The sequence below is a fragment of the Mus pahari genome, chromosome 7 (genome assembly GCF_900095145.1).
Source record: "Mus pahari chromosome 7, PAHARI_EIJ_v1.1, whole genome shotgun sequence".
Taxonomy (NCBI): Eukaryota; Metazoa; Chordata; class Mammalia; order Rodentia; family Muridae; genus Mus; species Mus pahari.
The window spans coordinates 6,981,168-6,996,439 of record NC_034596.1 but is presented as its reverse complement, the minus strand read 5'-3'; the positions used below and the strand labels follow the sequence as shown (position 1 = coordinate 6,996,439).

Sequence of the window (15,272 nt, the reverse complement as noted above, 5' to 3'; positions counted from 1 at the left end):
TTCTCTTTGTTTCTCTTTGGTTGATTTCGGCCCTGAGTTTGACTATCTCCCGCCATCCTCTTGGGTGTGTTTGTTTCTTTTTGTTCTAGGGCTTTCAGGTGTGCTGTTAAAATTTCTAATGTAGAAACTCTCCAATTTCTTCACAAGGAGGGTACTTAGTGCTATCAATTTTCCTTTTTGCACTGCTACTGAAGTCGGGGACCCGTGAGGTTGAATAAGAGAAAGTCTGGAAGAAGCTGAGGAGGAGGGTGACCCCATAGGAAGACCAGCAATCTCAACTAAACCTGACTCCTGAGATTTCTCAGACACTGAGCCACCAACCAGGCAGCATACATGAGCTGGTCCAAAGCCCCTCCCCCACCCCTCTCCCCGGACACATATACAGCAGAGGACTGTATATACATATACAGCCTCAGTGAAAGAAGATGCACCTATGAGGTCCCAGGGAATGGGGAGGCCTGGCAGGGGTTGGGGTTTGGAGGCGGGGAATGGGGGGTGAGAGGGTGGGGGTGGAGGGGGGACATCCTTTTAGAGACACGGAGAGGAGGACTGGGATGAGGGACTGAGGGAGGGTAGATCTAGAGTGGGATAACAACTGGACTGTTGTTAAAAAAAAAATCTATCTGTGTTTTAGCTCTGGTACCCATAAATGTGACTTTATTTAGAATAACAGTACTGTAAATATAATATACACAATGAAAGTATTAATTAATGACATGTATGGACGTTTTACCTCCAGGCATGTTTAAATGCATGCCTGCTGCCTGCGGAAGCTAGAAGAGAGCATTGGATTTCTGGAACTGGAGTTGCAGATGGCTGGTGCTGGCAACTAAGCCCATTTGCTTTGCCAGATCAACCAGTACCCTGAACTGGTTAGTTATCTTCACAGCTCAACAGCTGGGAACTTTTGTGTAGTTTTTGTTTATCTTCTGTGATATCATCCTTTGTGTAGGTTTCATCATTTTTCATGGCTGAATCATATTCCACTGCAAGGACAAAATCATTGCAATAATCCACTCAACACAATAGACTTCAGGGTAGTTTTTACTTTCAGATATCATATAATGTTTCTGTGAACATTTGTAGTCATGGTTTTGTATGGATATGTGATTTTGGGTTTTTTTGTTTGTTTGTTTGTTTGGTGATGCATTTTGATGTAAAATTGCTGTTTAAGTGTTTGAAGGGCTGCTAATTGATTTTCCAAATTGTGTCCATTTGCAGTTCTGTCAGCAATGTAGGAGGCCTCTAATTTCCCTACATCCACACGAGTTTGTTCTCAAACTATTTGGTTCTCGCCATCCTAGTGGTTCTTCTATGGCAGCTTACCACACCCTTAACTAGTGTTTCCTTAGTTACTAAAGCTATCTAACAATTTTCCATATGTTTTGAACTCATGTCTAATTAAATGTGTCCATTTTTGCATTGCCTCGTGTGTTTTCTCACTGTTTAGCTTAGGAGATGTTTATTTATATTGCACATCAAGCTCCTTATCTGATACTTGCAGACATTGTCTCCTATTTTAAGTAGTTTTAAAACCTTCTTATGGTTTCCTCTAGTGAACAAACTTTTTATTTATCATATTCTAAATGATCTGTTTTTTCCTTGTTATTAAGGCTTTCAGAATTATATTTAAGAAACCAAGCCATGACTTGATTATTTAAGTTATGAACATTTATCCTTAGATTTTTTTCTTTAAATTTAAGACTTATAGGCAGGATTTTTTTAATCCAGTTTAAAGTAGTCTTTAAAAGTTGTATGAGCTAGGAGTCCAACTTCATTCTTAAAGGCTTATTTTATTTTATTCAATTTAAATTATGTATGTGTGTATGTATATATGTGTGAAGGTATTTGCATGTGAGTATGTATTCACATGAATGCCAGAAGAGGGGGTCAGATCCCCTGGAGATGATTCCAGTGAATTAGAGGCAGCTGAGTGCCCAGTATGGATTCTGGGAACTGAACTCAAATCCTCTGGAAGAGGAGAAGGTGTTCTTTAACTGCCAAGCCATCTCTCCATCTCCTGCTTTATCTCTTGTTCATAAGTATATGCCGTTTTCCAGGGCTGTTTATTGAAAATGTCACTGCCTTATTGTTGTGCTTTATGTTGACTGAGGAAGGGGCACCAAGCTCTGTGGGTAATCACTGTATTCCTCACTATCCACTATCAAACACTTGTGGTAAATGGTGTCAATTATATTTAACATTGCCCTTTATTGAGCATTAGTGATGGTACAACAGATTGACCTTTGAGGATACATACATACATACACATATGTATGTATATATCCTCTCTCTCTCTCTCTCTCTCTCTCTCTCTCTCTCTCTCTCTCTCTCTCTTTCTGTTTCTCTTTCTCGCTACAATAATCTAGTTCTCAAACTTTTGGTCTTGGGTTCTCTGAACACTCCAAAAACCATTGTTAAGGCCTTCACATTGCTCGTGCATATGGGGCTAATCCCTACCAAAACTTACAGTAGAACTATAGTTTTGAAATATTTTCTAATTAATTTAAAAATAACAACAAATTCAGTAAATTATATACATATATATTGATATAAAGGTCTTTATAAATACCTTTCATTCATCACATGAGATTTTATATATTTATATATATTTTCTCTCTCATATATATGTACACACACACATATATATTATATATATAATATATATAATATATATTTATAATGTGAGGGGATGAAAAGTATTTATAAAGGCCGATGTCTGGTCTGACTTTATTTAGAGTAACACTAGAGTCCTTTACAGGAAGAGCACTTGGTTTAAATCTATGAGTCACAAACAGAGTTAGCTTTTCCCTTCATGTATTTTGCATCTAAAAAAACTTGACAAGGTATCATTATTTACCTTTGGGTATTTGGCTGGGCGAAGCAAGCTTGTCACTTCAAGGAAAACAACAGGCAGCATCTGTCAGCGATAAAACTCAAGTTCTAAGGCAAAAATTAGAGAAGTAGGAAATTAGTGTCGTGTTATGAGTTGACGATTTTTCTGATGAGATAGCTGGCTATATTAATTAGTTTGATCATGGGGCTGTTGGATATGTTAGTACTGTATACGTAGACAGACCAATATTTTCACACAAATTAATATAGAGTCTTATGAACTAATTCACAGTTGAAAGTTCAATCTCAAGACAGACCAGTGGATTTTTGATTAGCAGAGTACAAAGGTTCCTCCATATTTTTCTTTTGCGTATTGTAATAACTGCTTAGAAGTGACTACTTAATAAGTTTTTGTGCTTGTCAAAGAAGATTCCATTCCCTTTCTTCTCCAAGTACATATATCTGTAGACATCTTTTTCATATGTCTAGTAAATTTATTACAAGACACTGAATATAGAAGCCAATCTGAGAGAGCAGCTTTTTTTTTTTTTTTTTTTTTGTTTTTCGAGACAGGGTTTCTCTGTGTAGCCCTGGCTGTCCTGGAACTCACTCTGTAGACCAGGCTGGCCTCNTCAGAAATCTGCCTGCCTTTGCCTCCCAAGTGCTGGGATTAAAGGCGTGTGCCACCACACCCAGCACAAGATCAGCTATTTTAATTAAGCACCAAACATTGTGTTTGTACAAAGCTGTGAGCTCTGGCACTCTTCCCTATCATTGTTCATTTTGAAAATATCACCTGTCATGAAAATATTTATGTTATAATTTACTGAATTTATTGTGATTTTTAAATTTATTGCTTGATATTTCAAAACTATAGTCCTAAGTGTTGCCAGGTGTCTGCTTCATATGCAAAGCCATCTGATGGCCTTAATACTTTGTTTTTAGAGAGTTCAGAGAATCTGCAACCAAAAGACTTTAAAAACAGCTAGATTAATGAGAGGGGGAGAGACACACAGAGAGAGACAGAGACAACAGACACAGACAGAGATGGAGACAGAGTCAGACACACACACACACAGGCGACAGGGGGGAGTGGAGGTTGGAGAAGAGATTAGGAAGGACTTTTTCACAGAGAAAGCATTCTTGGTTAGAATGGTCTCATCCAGGATCCTCATTTAGCAGGAAGTACTCTGTCCAAAGCTGGGAGAGAGATGGGTGGATGAGCTGTGTTCTGAAGACACCCATAGGCAAGGATGTTCATGAAATGGCCAAGAAGATGTAACTGTGGCAGAGTCAGAAGTGACTGGTCACCGTAGGAAATAAGGTTAAGAACAGAATACAATGTCCAGATCTGGGCAGTGAGGTGTTGGTTCAGGTTGGACCATAGGGTCACACAGTGTGTGAGATNTCCTTTTCTCCCTCAGTGAAACCTGAGGTCCTCATGTAGCTTTCAGCTGGATGGTTAATACATGCTTGTGCATCTTTAAGAGGTCCTGGCACTGTTACAGGTCAAGGCAATGCAGAATTAAGGACACATGANGTAAGGCTTGGTAGGAATCTANNATTGCAGNGGGAANGGGCTTTNGATTAGATCTGTGTTACAGCAACACAGACAGTGGGACCGATTCCTAAATCATGAGGTGCAGCAGAGCGGAATCAAGAGTACCTGAAAAGACTTAAGAAAATCTTTTCACTAGTATATTAAATTGATTTTTAGCATTTTAAAAATAGCTTCATTTTGCTATAATNTTAAAAGCATACATCTTTATGACCTCTGAGTATTGTCTCTTGAAAGACTCCTTTAATAAAAATTAGAAAAAGCATCCTCACATTTCTCCCTTTTATGTTATTTTAAAAATATTAATTATTTTCTACCTGGAATTTATTTCTGCTTTTTAAAAAGAAGTTTCTGGATTATTTTATTTGGGGGCTTGATAATATGCTTTTTAATAGGGATTCTTCTCTTAGCAGCACTATTACCTTCTACCCACTAGATGCCAGTGGCACTGTCCCCTTTACTCCAATTGCAACCAAATATTTCTTTAGACATTGAGAAATGTCTTCTTGGGGACAAAATCACCATAAAAAGTCACAAAATGAAGCCCTAATTTGTAAACACATATGTGGGACCTTGAAAGGCATCCTGTTTTCTAGTCAAGCTAAGTTCAAATCTCGGAGACCCAACAGATTAATCTACAAGGGACAGAAGGCCCGTTTGCCATGCTCCCAGACATAGGCTCCTGACACGAGGCCCCAGCTCCATGATTCTGTGGCCATCAGTTACGTAGGCTGTCCAGACTCTACCCCCACAGTTACCTGGCAATAGCCAGGTATGTTCCTCCCCACAGTTACCTGGCAATAGCAAGGTAGCCCAGCCCACTATAAAAGGTCTGCTCGGCCCCTTCTCTCTCTTAGGCTCTTGTTCTCTCTTTCTCACCTCTTCCTCTCCTTCTACCCCTCCCTTCTCTCCACATGGCCATGGCCAGTCTCTTCTACCTTTCTCTCTCTCTCTCTCTCTCTCTCTCTCTCTCTCTCTCCTCTCTCTTTCTTCTACAATAAAGCTCTAAAACCATAGACTGCCTCTGCTCATCAAGACCCACCGTGCTAGAACAATGGAATAGGCCTTCCCCTGAAGATCCCTGTCTAATCTCCTGGGAAGGCCTTCCAGCATTTCCAGACACCAGCCTGGACCAAAGACTCCCATCTGAGTGGAAACCACCCAGCTCTTTCTCCCCCTGCCCCTTCTCCCTTTGGCCCTGGGGATGACCAAGCTGCCCTGGGAGGGGGGCACTTAGGTCTCAGCTCTTCTGCGACATACAGCGGTGTCTGGGGTGTCTGAGAGTGACAACCTGTTGTCTCTGACCTCCGTGAGGCCCAGAGGCCCCAGAGCCGGCTCTTCCACGGTACCCAGCAGTCTGTGTGGTGCCTCTGCCAGTCCAGTCTCCCTGAGCTCTGGTGGGAGTGGGGTCATTCCCACCCCTTTATTTCCCCATGTCTGGTGCCTGACACACATAGGATGAAAGAGTGCACACTGAATTGTTTCTGCTAAATTCAAAACCAGAACCTAGAAATCAACTTGAATACATACAGAAGTGAGAGGAAGAAACCCCAGCTGTGAATATCTGCTCTGAATCTGAATGACTTAGTAGAATCTGAATGACTTAGTAGAGTGACTTTGCCAGGTTCTTGGGCAGTGTCTCACCAGGGTTAGCCTATATCTTGAAAAGGGATGAATTCACAAGCTGAACATATTTGCTTTGGTTTGCCTTCTATTTAAACTTTCTTCTCCTTCTTCTTCTCCTCTTCCTTCTCTTCCTCTTCCTCCTCTGTCTTCTTCCTCTTTTTAAAACGTATGTGGTTCATGTAACATAGCACTAAAACTGGGGGTGGTGATATTGTGGGGCAAACATCAGAAAAGTTGAGCTGATGCTTCTGAACCTCTTGACCTTCAGTTTAGAGGCCTGAACTGTGAAAATTTTATTGTAAAAATCAGTTAAATTAATGTACTGAACCACTTTGCTCCTTTAAGCTTTTAAGTTAAGTCCATGAAATGCAAAATGGGAATAGGCTTAACTTATACTCTTCAGTACAATAGACCCCAGGGGTTCTAGGTATACAAACCCAATAAATGCTTGCTGTGTGATAGGTTAGAATTGAGATATGTATATATGTCTATGCTTTGTTTTCAATAATTATGATGTTTTGAATACTTACCATTAAAATACAGTGAATTTGAATTTAATTAAAAATGTAGTTAAAAGTAATTAACTTTTTAAAATGAAAATATTCAAATATATACTAAGCTTTAAAATAGTTCATCTGATGAATTCATGGAGTGTCTCACATAGACTCTCTCATATGTTTTATTTGTGTCTTCCTGTGTTGATTGTCACACAATTGTAGAAGGAGATGGGCAATTAGAGATGCATAAACTTCATGTTTTCAATATTGTGCTATGGGATGCAATAATGAAAACACATTATGTGAATTTATGTTCATTAGAATGATTGTATTTTCATTTGATGATGTTACAATTAAATTGTATAAACTTGAGATTATTAGAATATCAATGAATCCATTTTATAGATTTCTTTTTATTTTTATCTTTAAATGACTTTTTGCTAAAAAATTAATTTGAAAAGACCTAATTTAATTAAACCTTTCATTTTATAGATTTAGTGTTTGATTCGAAGGAAAACCAAGTTTGTCAAATTCCACATGATTACTTGAGGTTCAGGTGGCATGTGATGTCTGTACTGTGTTAACACAACACACTTCCAACAGCATAATGAGTGATGTTTCTGGAAACTCTTGCAGGAAGAGAGCATTGGTTCTAGAATGTCTTTAATTATGTTTTAAAATGACCCAACTGTTTATTGTATAAAATAATTAATTTGCCTTTAAATTCCTAGCTTACATATTTTTCATGAGTGTTCTCCGAATTTTAGTTGGTCAGTAGATGCAGGAAGGTGTGGCTTTGTCCAGGACACAGGATCTTTCTTCATGATCTCATTGAACAAGTTTTGGAGAGGCAGGTATAGAGGAGTGATTGACATCCGCAGGACAGATTTTGCTTTTACACAATTAAGAGTTTATTCCACAGGGTAAGTCTTTGTTGACATCATTTTTTGAGAATTCATCTGCAAACCACTTCTTCACCTCCCTGCGTAATATATCTCTCAGACTGTCTCCTATGCACCCCTGCTGCCCCCTGGAAACCATTAGCTATTGCCCATGAATCCTCATGTATTCAACTTAAACAACCTTTTCTTCAGATAAAGTATATGCAGCAGTATGTCTGTCCACTGTGAAGATTTCGTCTGACTTCTTAGGGAAACTCCCTGCTGGGTTGGAGTGTAATTCTTCAGCAATTTATTTTGGGATGTTACTGGCTTTAGGTGAGAGCCAGGGGTAAGCCAGGCTTAAATTATTTTTCTTCAGTGGCATGAAACAAGTCTGTAAGAGCACTTGGATTGTCTGAAGGAATAAAATGATCTGGAGAGATAGGCGTCTAGTGTTTCAAGAACCTGTTTGTACAATATTCTTGGGCTTGGATTGGCTAACGCTATCCTCAATATTTACATTTGACAAAGGAGTTATGCTGGGTCCTTTTTAAAATATTAAGTAAAGGTGCATGCTGCTCAAAGAATGGGGTATCCATCGACTGGACCTGCCAGTTGAGGACCAAGCCATGGTAGTCATACTATAATAGTGTTTGACACACCCGCCACTTTGGAGTACACTTCAAATTCAAACTACAACACTGACATCATGTTGAACGTTCTGCATATAAACTTTATGACTTTTAGAATCCTCTAAATCTGGAGGTCAAAACAGAAGTAAAGTTATCTCTCATGGGCAAAGGCTTTTCTTTTCTATTTGTGGCTGGGCCTGCCAGGGTTAGGTACTTGCAGGCTTCAGTGCCTTTTCAGGATCATCCTGCCTTAGGGGCATGTAGACCTCAGCTTATTTCCCCCAATCAATGAATAAACTTGGGATTGCATACTGGTAGAGTCTAAGTATCACAAGTTAACACAAGTACACACTTCGTCTCCTCTCTGACTTCCATCTGCCCTCGTTTTCTTCTCTTGTCCTTTTGAATTGTTGGTTATTAGGAGCCCTTTAGGAGGTTGTTTTTCCCCAGGATATGAGGTCACTAGTGAATCTGGTTTCTTTTGGCCTTTATACCACATCTACTATCTAGTAGACCTTTGTTAAGTCCTCTCAGAAATAAGGATTACCTCTGTGTGTTCCAATAATGATCTACACATTCCTATCTTGTCATTTTAGTGAAATTTTCTAATGTGTAAAGAACAGCGTTGCCTCAGCAACATCTTGTTTATATCAATAACATTTTGCCTAGCTAATACAGGTTTTTGCAACATGTTTGATATAATAAACAAAACAAAACAAAATAAAACATGGTGAGATGGCTCAATGAATAAGCGTACGTGCCATCAAGCCTGATGATCTGAGTTTGATGTCCAGAGCCTGTATAGTAGAAGGAGAGACTTACTCCCATGGGTTGTCCTCTGAGTTCCATTTATGTCTCACCCCTACTCCCAAATAAATGTAAAAAACAGATATAGAATTATCTTGTTTGATATTTACTTACCAAATTTATATATGATGAAGTTTATGTGATATTGATAGCCATCGATCCAGAAATCTGTACTTATTTGTACAAATTTGTACTTATTTGTTTTTTTGTTTTAGTAAATGGATTCTACATCTTTATTGCCAACACTTTTAGATACAGATCTGACAGTTTTGCATATTGAATGTCTTCCTAAGGATATTCTTGTGAAATTTCAAGGCAAAAATAGTAGTGAGTGTCAGTTTGACTATCAAATATTGCAGAGGGAAATACAGTATATCCACAAAGTGAAGAATAACGTGGGCATTGACGAGTTTTGCCTGGTGGAGGAAAGAGAGACTAGAGAATGGCAGAGAGGAAGAGTCCTGGAAAAAAAGAATGAAGTCTATACAGTGCTGCTTATTGATCGGGGAGATGAGCTGACAGTCGATAGTACTCAACTAGCCTCTGCTTGCAAAAAATTATTTGAGCTCCCACCCAGAGTCATATTTGGCGTTTTTGCCAACATACTCCCAGTTGGAGAGAAATGGTCTCCCAAAGCTTTGAATTAGTTCAAGCTACTGGTAGGAATGCAGGTGAAAGGCAATATGAAAACTATTTTGCCTCTTCAAATGATTCTTCTTGAGGCACCCAAAGTTATATCTGGGGTTCTTGAATTACAATTAGGAAAATTTATTGACAGGGATACATTTTGTCTTGTTGTGGAAATATTAAAGGAACTACCCCAGCCAATGCCAGACTTACTACAACATAAAAGTCCTGAGTTACCATTAAGAAGCAAGAGCACTTTACTTGATATTCAAAGTGTTCTAGATAATTTCCAGTCATCTTTACCAGTGGAAAGTTTGGACAGCATCAAAGTGTCATCTGCACTGAGCCCCAGTAAATTTTATTGTCAATTACTTAAGCAGATTCCAGAGCTAGAAGACCTAGCAGAGCATATGAATTTGCACTACAACACACTCGGTCAAGAAGCCAGTCCCGCATGTGACAATTTTGGACTCCTGTGTGTTGCTAAAGGGACAAACAGGAGGTGGCAAAGAGGAATTCTCCAGCAGGTCTTGCCAGATAATCAAGTGGAAGTTTGGTTCATGGATTATGGTGGCAGTGAGTCTGTACCCTCCGTCCACGTGAAGAAACTGAAGCAGGATTTTATTTTTGCACCATCATTCACATTTCCATGCTCTCTGACATATTTAAGGAAACAGCAACTGACTATATTTAAGCAAGCCCTTTTGGGACATGTAGTATATGTCTACATTGATTGGTTCAGTGAGGATGAACGTCTGTATTATGTGACTTTACAGTCTCAAGAATCTGCAGCTAATTCTAAGTGTCTGCCGAGGACATGGGACACAGAGACACGTCCCAATCCGAGTCTGGTGGGCACTTATGGGGCAGACAGCTTTGTGGCTGATGTTGAGCAGTCAGTGGGTGGACTTAATGAAAAGGATGACTTAAAAGCAGCTTTTCCTATTAAAACTGTAAAAATGGAGGCCTGATCTACATACATAGCATTTGTAGGGAATGTACTGAACCCATCCAATTTCTGGGTACACATTAATAAATACCAGAGAAAATTTCTAGACTTAATGAGAACTATAAATAAGTTTTATAATGCACCTGAAAATAATGAAGTAACTCCGAGGCACCCTGGACCTGGATTATTATGTTGTGCCAGATATAGCAAGGATAGATGTTTCTACAAAGCCATCATCACTGAAGTGAATGGCTATCAGAGTAATGTTTACCTCCTGGACTATGGAAGTACTGACTCTATACCTTTTTTTTTTTATGTAAAAATTTTGCTTCCAGAATTTCGTACGTTGCCTCCCTTAGCACATGTACTGTTCACTGGCACATGTAGCTCCAGTGACAGATGTGTGGATAAAGGCAGCAACAGATTATTTTTTAAAAAATCAGTTTGAACAAAGCAATTTTGCTTCAAGTTATAGCAGAAAGAGACAACAAGTACACGGTGGATATTCAGAATGTTGAAGCTCCTGGGAATACTGATGCGCTCTCTCTGATGCTACAAGCCGGGTATGCAGAACCTGCAGAGGTAGCATCAGCTTTCTACACATCTGTAAGGGACCGTGTAGTGTTAAAGCTAAATACACTTCATGAGAAAAGTGTTGTGACCTCTGTCCCTGTCAAAAGACCTGAGCCTGAGAGGTATCCTTCCAAGAAGCTGAAAGAAAACACCTCATCTTTGGGCAGGCTCCTGGATTTAAAAGTTTCCTCCAACTTAGTTTTTGAACCCAACTCATCACAGTCTTATAAGGAGTATGTGTTCAAACCAGGAAAGTTTCTTAAAGTCACCTGCTCCTACTGTCATGGCCCCGGGGACTTCATGCTCAGCTTCAGTGTAAGTTAGAAGATTTAAAGCTACTGATGGAACAAATTCAAGATTATTATAGCACGCACCCAGAGCCATATCAGACTGGGAAGGGAGCTTGTGTTGCTAAGCATTCCAGAGATGGGAAGTGGTACAGGGCTGCCATCTTGACTCGAGCATCAGAATGAGAGGTTGAACTAATATTTGTTGACTATGGCAATCAAGAGTGAGTGTTCATTAAAGACCTTTGTGCTGTCAACCCACATTTTCTCGCTTTAGAAGCCCAGGCTTTCAGACGCTGTCTCAACTATTTAGTTGAGCCCATTACCTGTAAACTATTAGACTGGACAGCAGAAGCGTCCAGAGACTTTGTAAATGTCATTTCTTCATGTGGAGGCTTGCTTACCTGTATTGTGTATGCCTTAGTTCTTATACACTCTAGATGCTTATGTAACTTAGTAGATTTACAATCACCATTTACCAGTGCAAATGAATGTCTCCTTTGCCGTGGCTCCACCCACCACAGCGTATTATCAAGGCCAATCCCATTTTCAATTAGTCTTTATAGTTACTATTACTCTTCCTTTGATGTAAAGATTGGAAGTGAATATATATATATATATATATATATATATATATATATATATATATCATGTGTATAGTCCCAAAAGGTTCTACTGCCAGCTTTGTAGAAACAGCAAAGATTTAGAGATGCTGCAGACAAGAATCACAGAGATGATTAACCTAAAAATGTATTCAAAATATGGCTAGAACAGAATGAGATTGTGCATCTCTAAGTACTTAGAGGATGGGCTCTCATATAAAGCCTTGGTGTAGCCAACAGTGTCGTCATCTGGCACTTGCGTTTATTTTGTGGACTATGGGAATGAGCAATTGGTTGAAGACAATATGCTGTGTGTCATTTCTGACCAGTTTCCGGAGGTGTTGTTTATGCCTATGCAAGCGATTTAGTGTTTTCTGTCAGACCTTAGAGACACCCATATTCCAGGAGAAATCAATAGATGGTTTGAAGACAATTTCTTAGGGAAACTATTAAAGGCTCTAATACTGTCTAGGGAATCAGATGGGCAGCTTGGTATAGACTTATGTGATGGGTATCAACAGATAAATCAGACAATAAAATTGCTACTTAATGTTTATGGAGAAAAACATTCTAAACAAGCCTGGTGTGTGGGAAAGAATCAGAGGTTAAATCAGGTATTTGCTGCTGCTTTAAAAGAAAACACAAAAAGCAACCGTTGCAACAATGTAATAAATAAAACTAGCCTAGCAACACATTCTGCAAACAAAACAGATCGATTGATGCATCCCAGAGCATATACAGCAGGAGTTTGAAATTATCAATTTATTGTAAAGTTGAACCCATGCCAGAAAGCAAAGTGGAGAAGTTCTCGAAGGATAGAATTAAAAATATAAAATTTGCCCCTGGGTCTGCACACACTCCTGAAGACAGTGACATGGGCCTCAACTCAGGAGAGAGGGTATCAAAATTATTTACCAAAGATTTAAACCAATCAGCTTCTCAAAGCCTTCAAATCCTTATTAGACCTCTGATCACAAAAATTTCTCAACCCCACGTTGACTTGAGTACCCAGCTTAAGGGGTCTGTACCCGCTATCCGTCATCAAGCCAATTTTCATATGGTGTGTACTAGGACTGGAAACAAAGCAATGGGACTCGCCGGTGTTCTAAATGAAAAGACAGATAGCCAGAAAAACTGGAATGGTCTGAGCCCTCTGGTGAGAGATCAGGTAGAATATGCTCATGACCATGTCATGTCTAGAGATGTTACTAAGGATGTGTTGCCTGAAGAAGGGTCCTTTGAAGTGGAAGTTTTTGATCCAATACTGCTATAGTAAATGAATCTAAAGTTTATTCTATTAACAGGGAACTCTTAACTATCCCCCAGCTGGCAATTGGTTCTTTTCGTCATAGGATAAGATGGGATGGGCCCATCGAAATATGTAAAAGCAAAATTGCAGATTATTTTACCTCAGGAGTAAATAATGGAACAGTTTTTTGTGAACTTTGGAAGACACATGATTAAAAGTGGGAAGTAAATATAACTTGTGGTGATAAATGTATCACCAAGGAATTGCTGAGGTGGTCACCATGTCCTAAAGGACAGAAGATGCCTCGGGTCATCACTCATAAAGTTAGTACCTTTGAAGCCAACAAGGAGAAGACAGGAAGAGTAGATATGTGTGGAGGGGGTTCCATGGTCTTCCACCCATTCTCCCAATCGCTAGGTGAAGTTCCTTTTGAACTGTTGAGACACGGGCAGCTTGAAAAAAATGAAATGATTTACATTTTGGAGGCTGGGGGATTTCATGTGACATTACCAAAAAAAATCAGAAAACATCAGATTTAACATTATTAATTACTACAGAAGATAAAAATTCCTCTTTGTTATCAATGGATGATATTGAAAGGGAGTTAAAAGTCTTAGTGGCATCTAAAAGAAATTTAATGTGGTACCAGCCCAAACCAGTGGCGCAGTGGATGGACGAGAATGGACTTGCTTTTTTAGATCACGGACAGCGTGCAGTAGTGCCCATAACTCATGCCAAAGTACCTAGTGGTGAGCTCATGAGTAGTCCAAGACAAGGAGTACAAGGAGTACAAGGATTTGGTTGACAAATTCTACCCTTGAGTTCATTGTGTGTTTATTTGCTTTCTTTTTGGAAATGATCGTCCTTTCTCTGAAGTATTTAGACTATATTTGGGAAGTAGACTTTTTGGTAGATGGCATGTTGCTTTGGGGGTATTTAAATGTAACTACATCTCAGGTGGAAGAATGGAGAAAACAGCCATTTTCAGCTACTGTTTTTGGTCTGGAGCCCCAGACAATTTTGTCACCATGTGCAATCCAGCCATTTCTTTGGGCACCACTCCAAAATGGTAAACGATATTCCAGCATTGCCACTGCTATTCATGACCCCTCAGACTTCTGTGTGCAGTTAGAGGATTTCTTTGATATAATGAAGTACCTCTTTACCTTGCTTTCAGACATACCAGAGCCTTTGCAAGCATTGCCTCCAGCGCACATGATTCCTGGTTCTAGCTGCTTGTTCAAAAGTGAGCTGGAAGATCAGTGGAGCAGAGCAGAAATCTCCCAAGTTTCGGATCAAGCTCTACAGCTCCTTTTGATTGACTATGGACATTTTGTTTGTGTACTTTATTCAGAAGCAATGAATCTTAAATCTGTACCTCAGAAAATTATGAACTTGCCAATGCCGAACTATCCATGTAGCCTCTATGGTGTCTTCCCTGCTACAGGGAAACTGTGGAATAAGGAAGTCAGGCAGCTTTTTCAAGATTTCCTAAGCAAACCAGGATTAGTTTTTCAGTTTAGGAAGTATGGTTCTGGAACAGTATCAGAAGTGGATGTCATTCATGAGAATGACAGTGTAGCCGATATGCTGGTGGCTTCTGGTCTTGCCGTACATCCTAAGGATTCAGCTCATCCTGACAGAATTACTGCTACTGGATGTACAAAAGACCAGCATAAACCACAGAACCAAACCATCTGTTCACTGTTGGACAAATATTGTTACAAAAAAGACAATGTTATTTACAACACTAACAAAAAAAAAGCCACAGAGGAAGAAACCTATGAAGAGGAGAAAGGTCGCTAGGCACCGCTTAAGGAAATGCCGTGCTACTGAAAAATCACACTCCGCAAAGTTAAAACTGAGAAGAGAAATCATCAGTGGGAAATGTAACTTCCGAAGAACAGCTCTATTGGAGCTATGTGTAGCATCTATGTCTGGGGGAGTACCTGATCCTTTAGAGAACAACACAGGCTGCTTTGGAAACATGTTTGAAAACCTATCAACTGAAGGATTCCAGGAAAGACATAACACAATGGACTCAAGAGCAGTGTGTGTTAATGAAAAAATTACACAACACTTGAAAAGTCGCTGTTTCAAAGGAGTTTCTATTTTTGATTCTTTGTTTTTAACGGGCTAAAACTGTCCA

At 39.4% G+C, this 15,272-nt stretch overlaps 1 protein-coding gene across 1 annotated transcript; it reads left to right on the top strand.

Moving 5' to 3' along the window:
* The first annotated feature begins 9,054 nt into the window (after positions 1–9,054).
* Positions 9,055–14,929, top strand: Tdrd15 (tudor domain containing 15). Its single transcript, XM_021202326.1, is given in 9 exon segments — positions 9,055–10,773; positions 10,775–10,846; positions 10,848–11,283; positions 11,286–11,905; positions 11,907–12,603; positions 12,606–13,130; positions 13,133–13,632; positions 13,635–13,907; positions 13,910–14,929. Coding segments are annotated over 9 exon segments (5,862 nt in total).
* Positions 14,930–15,272: the final 343 nt, after the last annotated feature.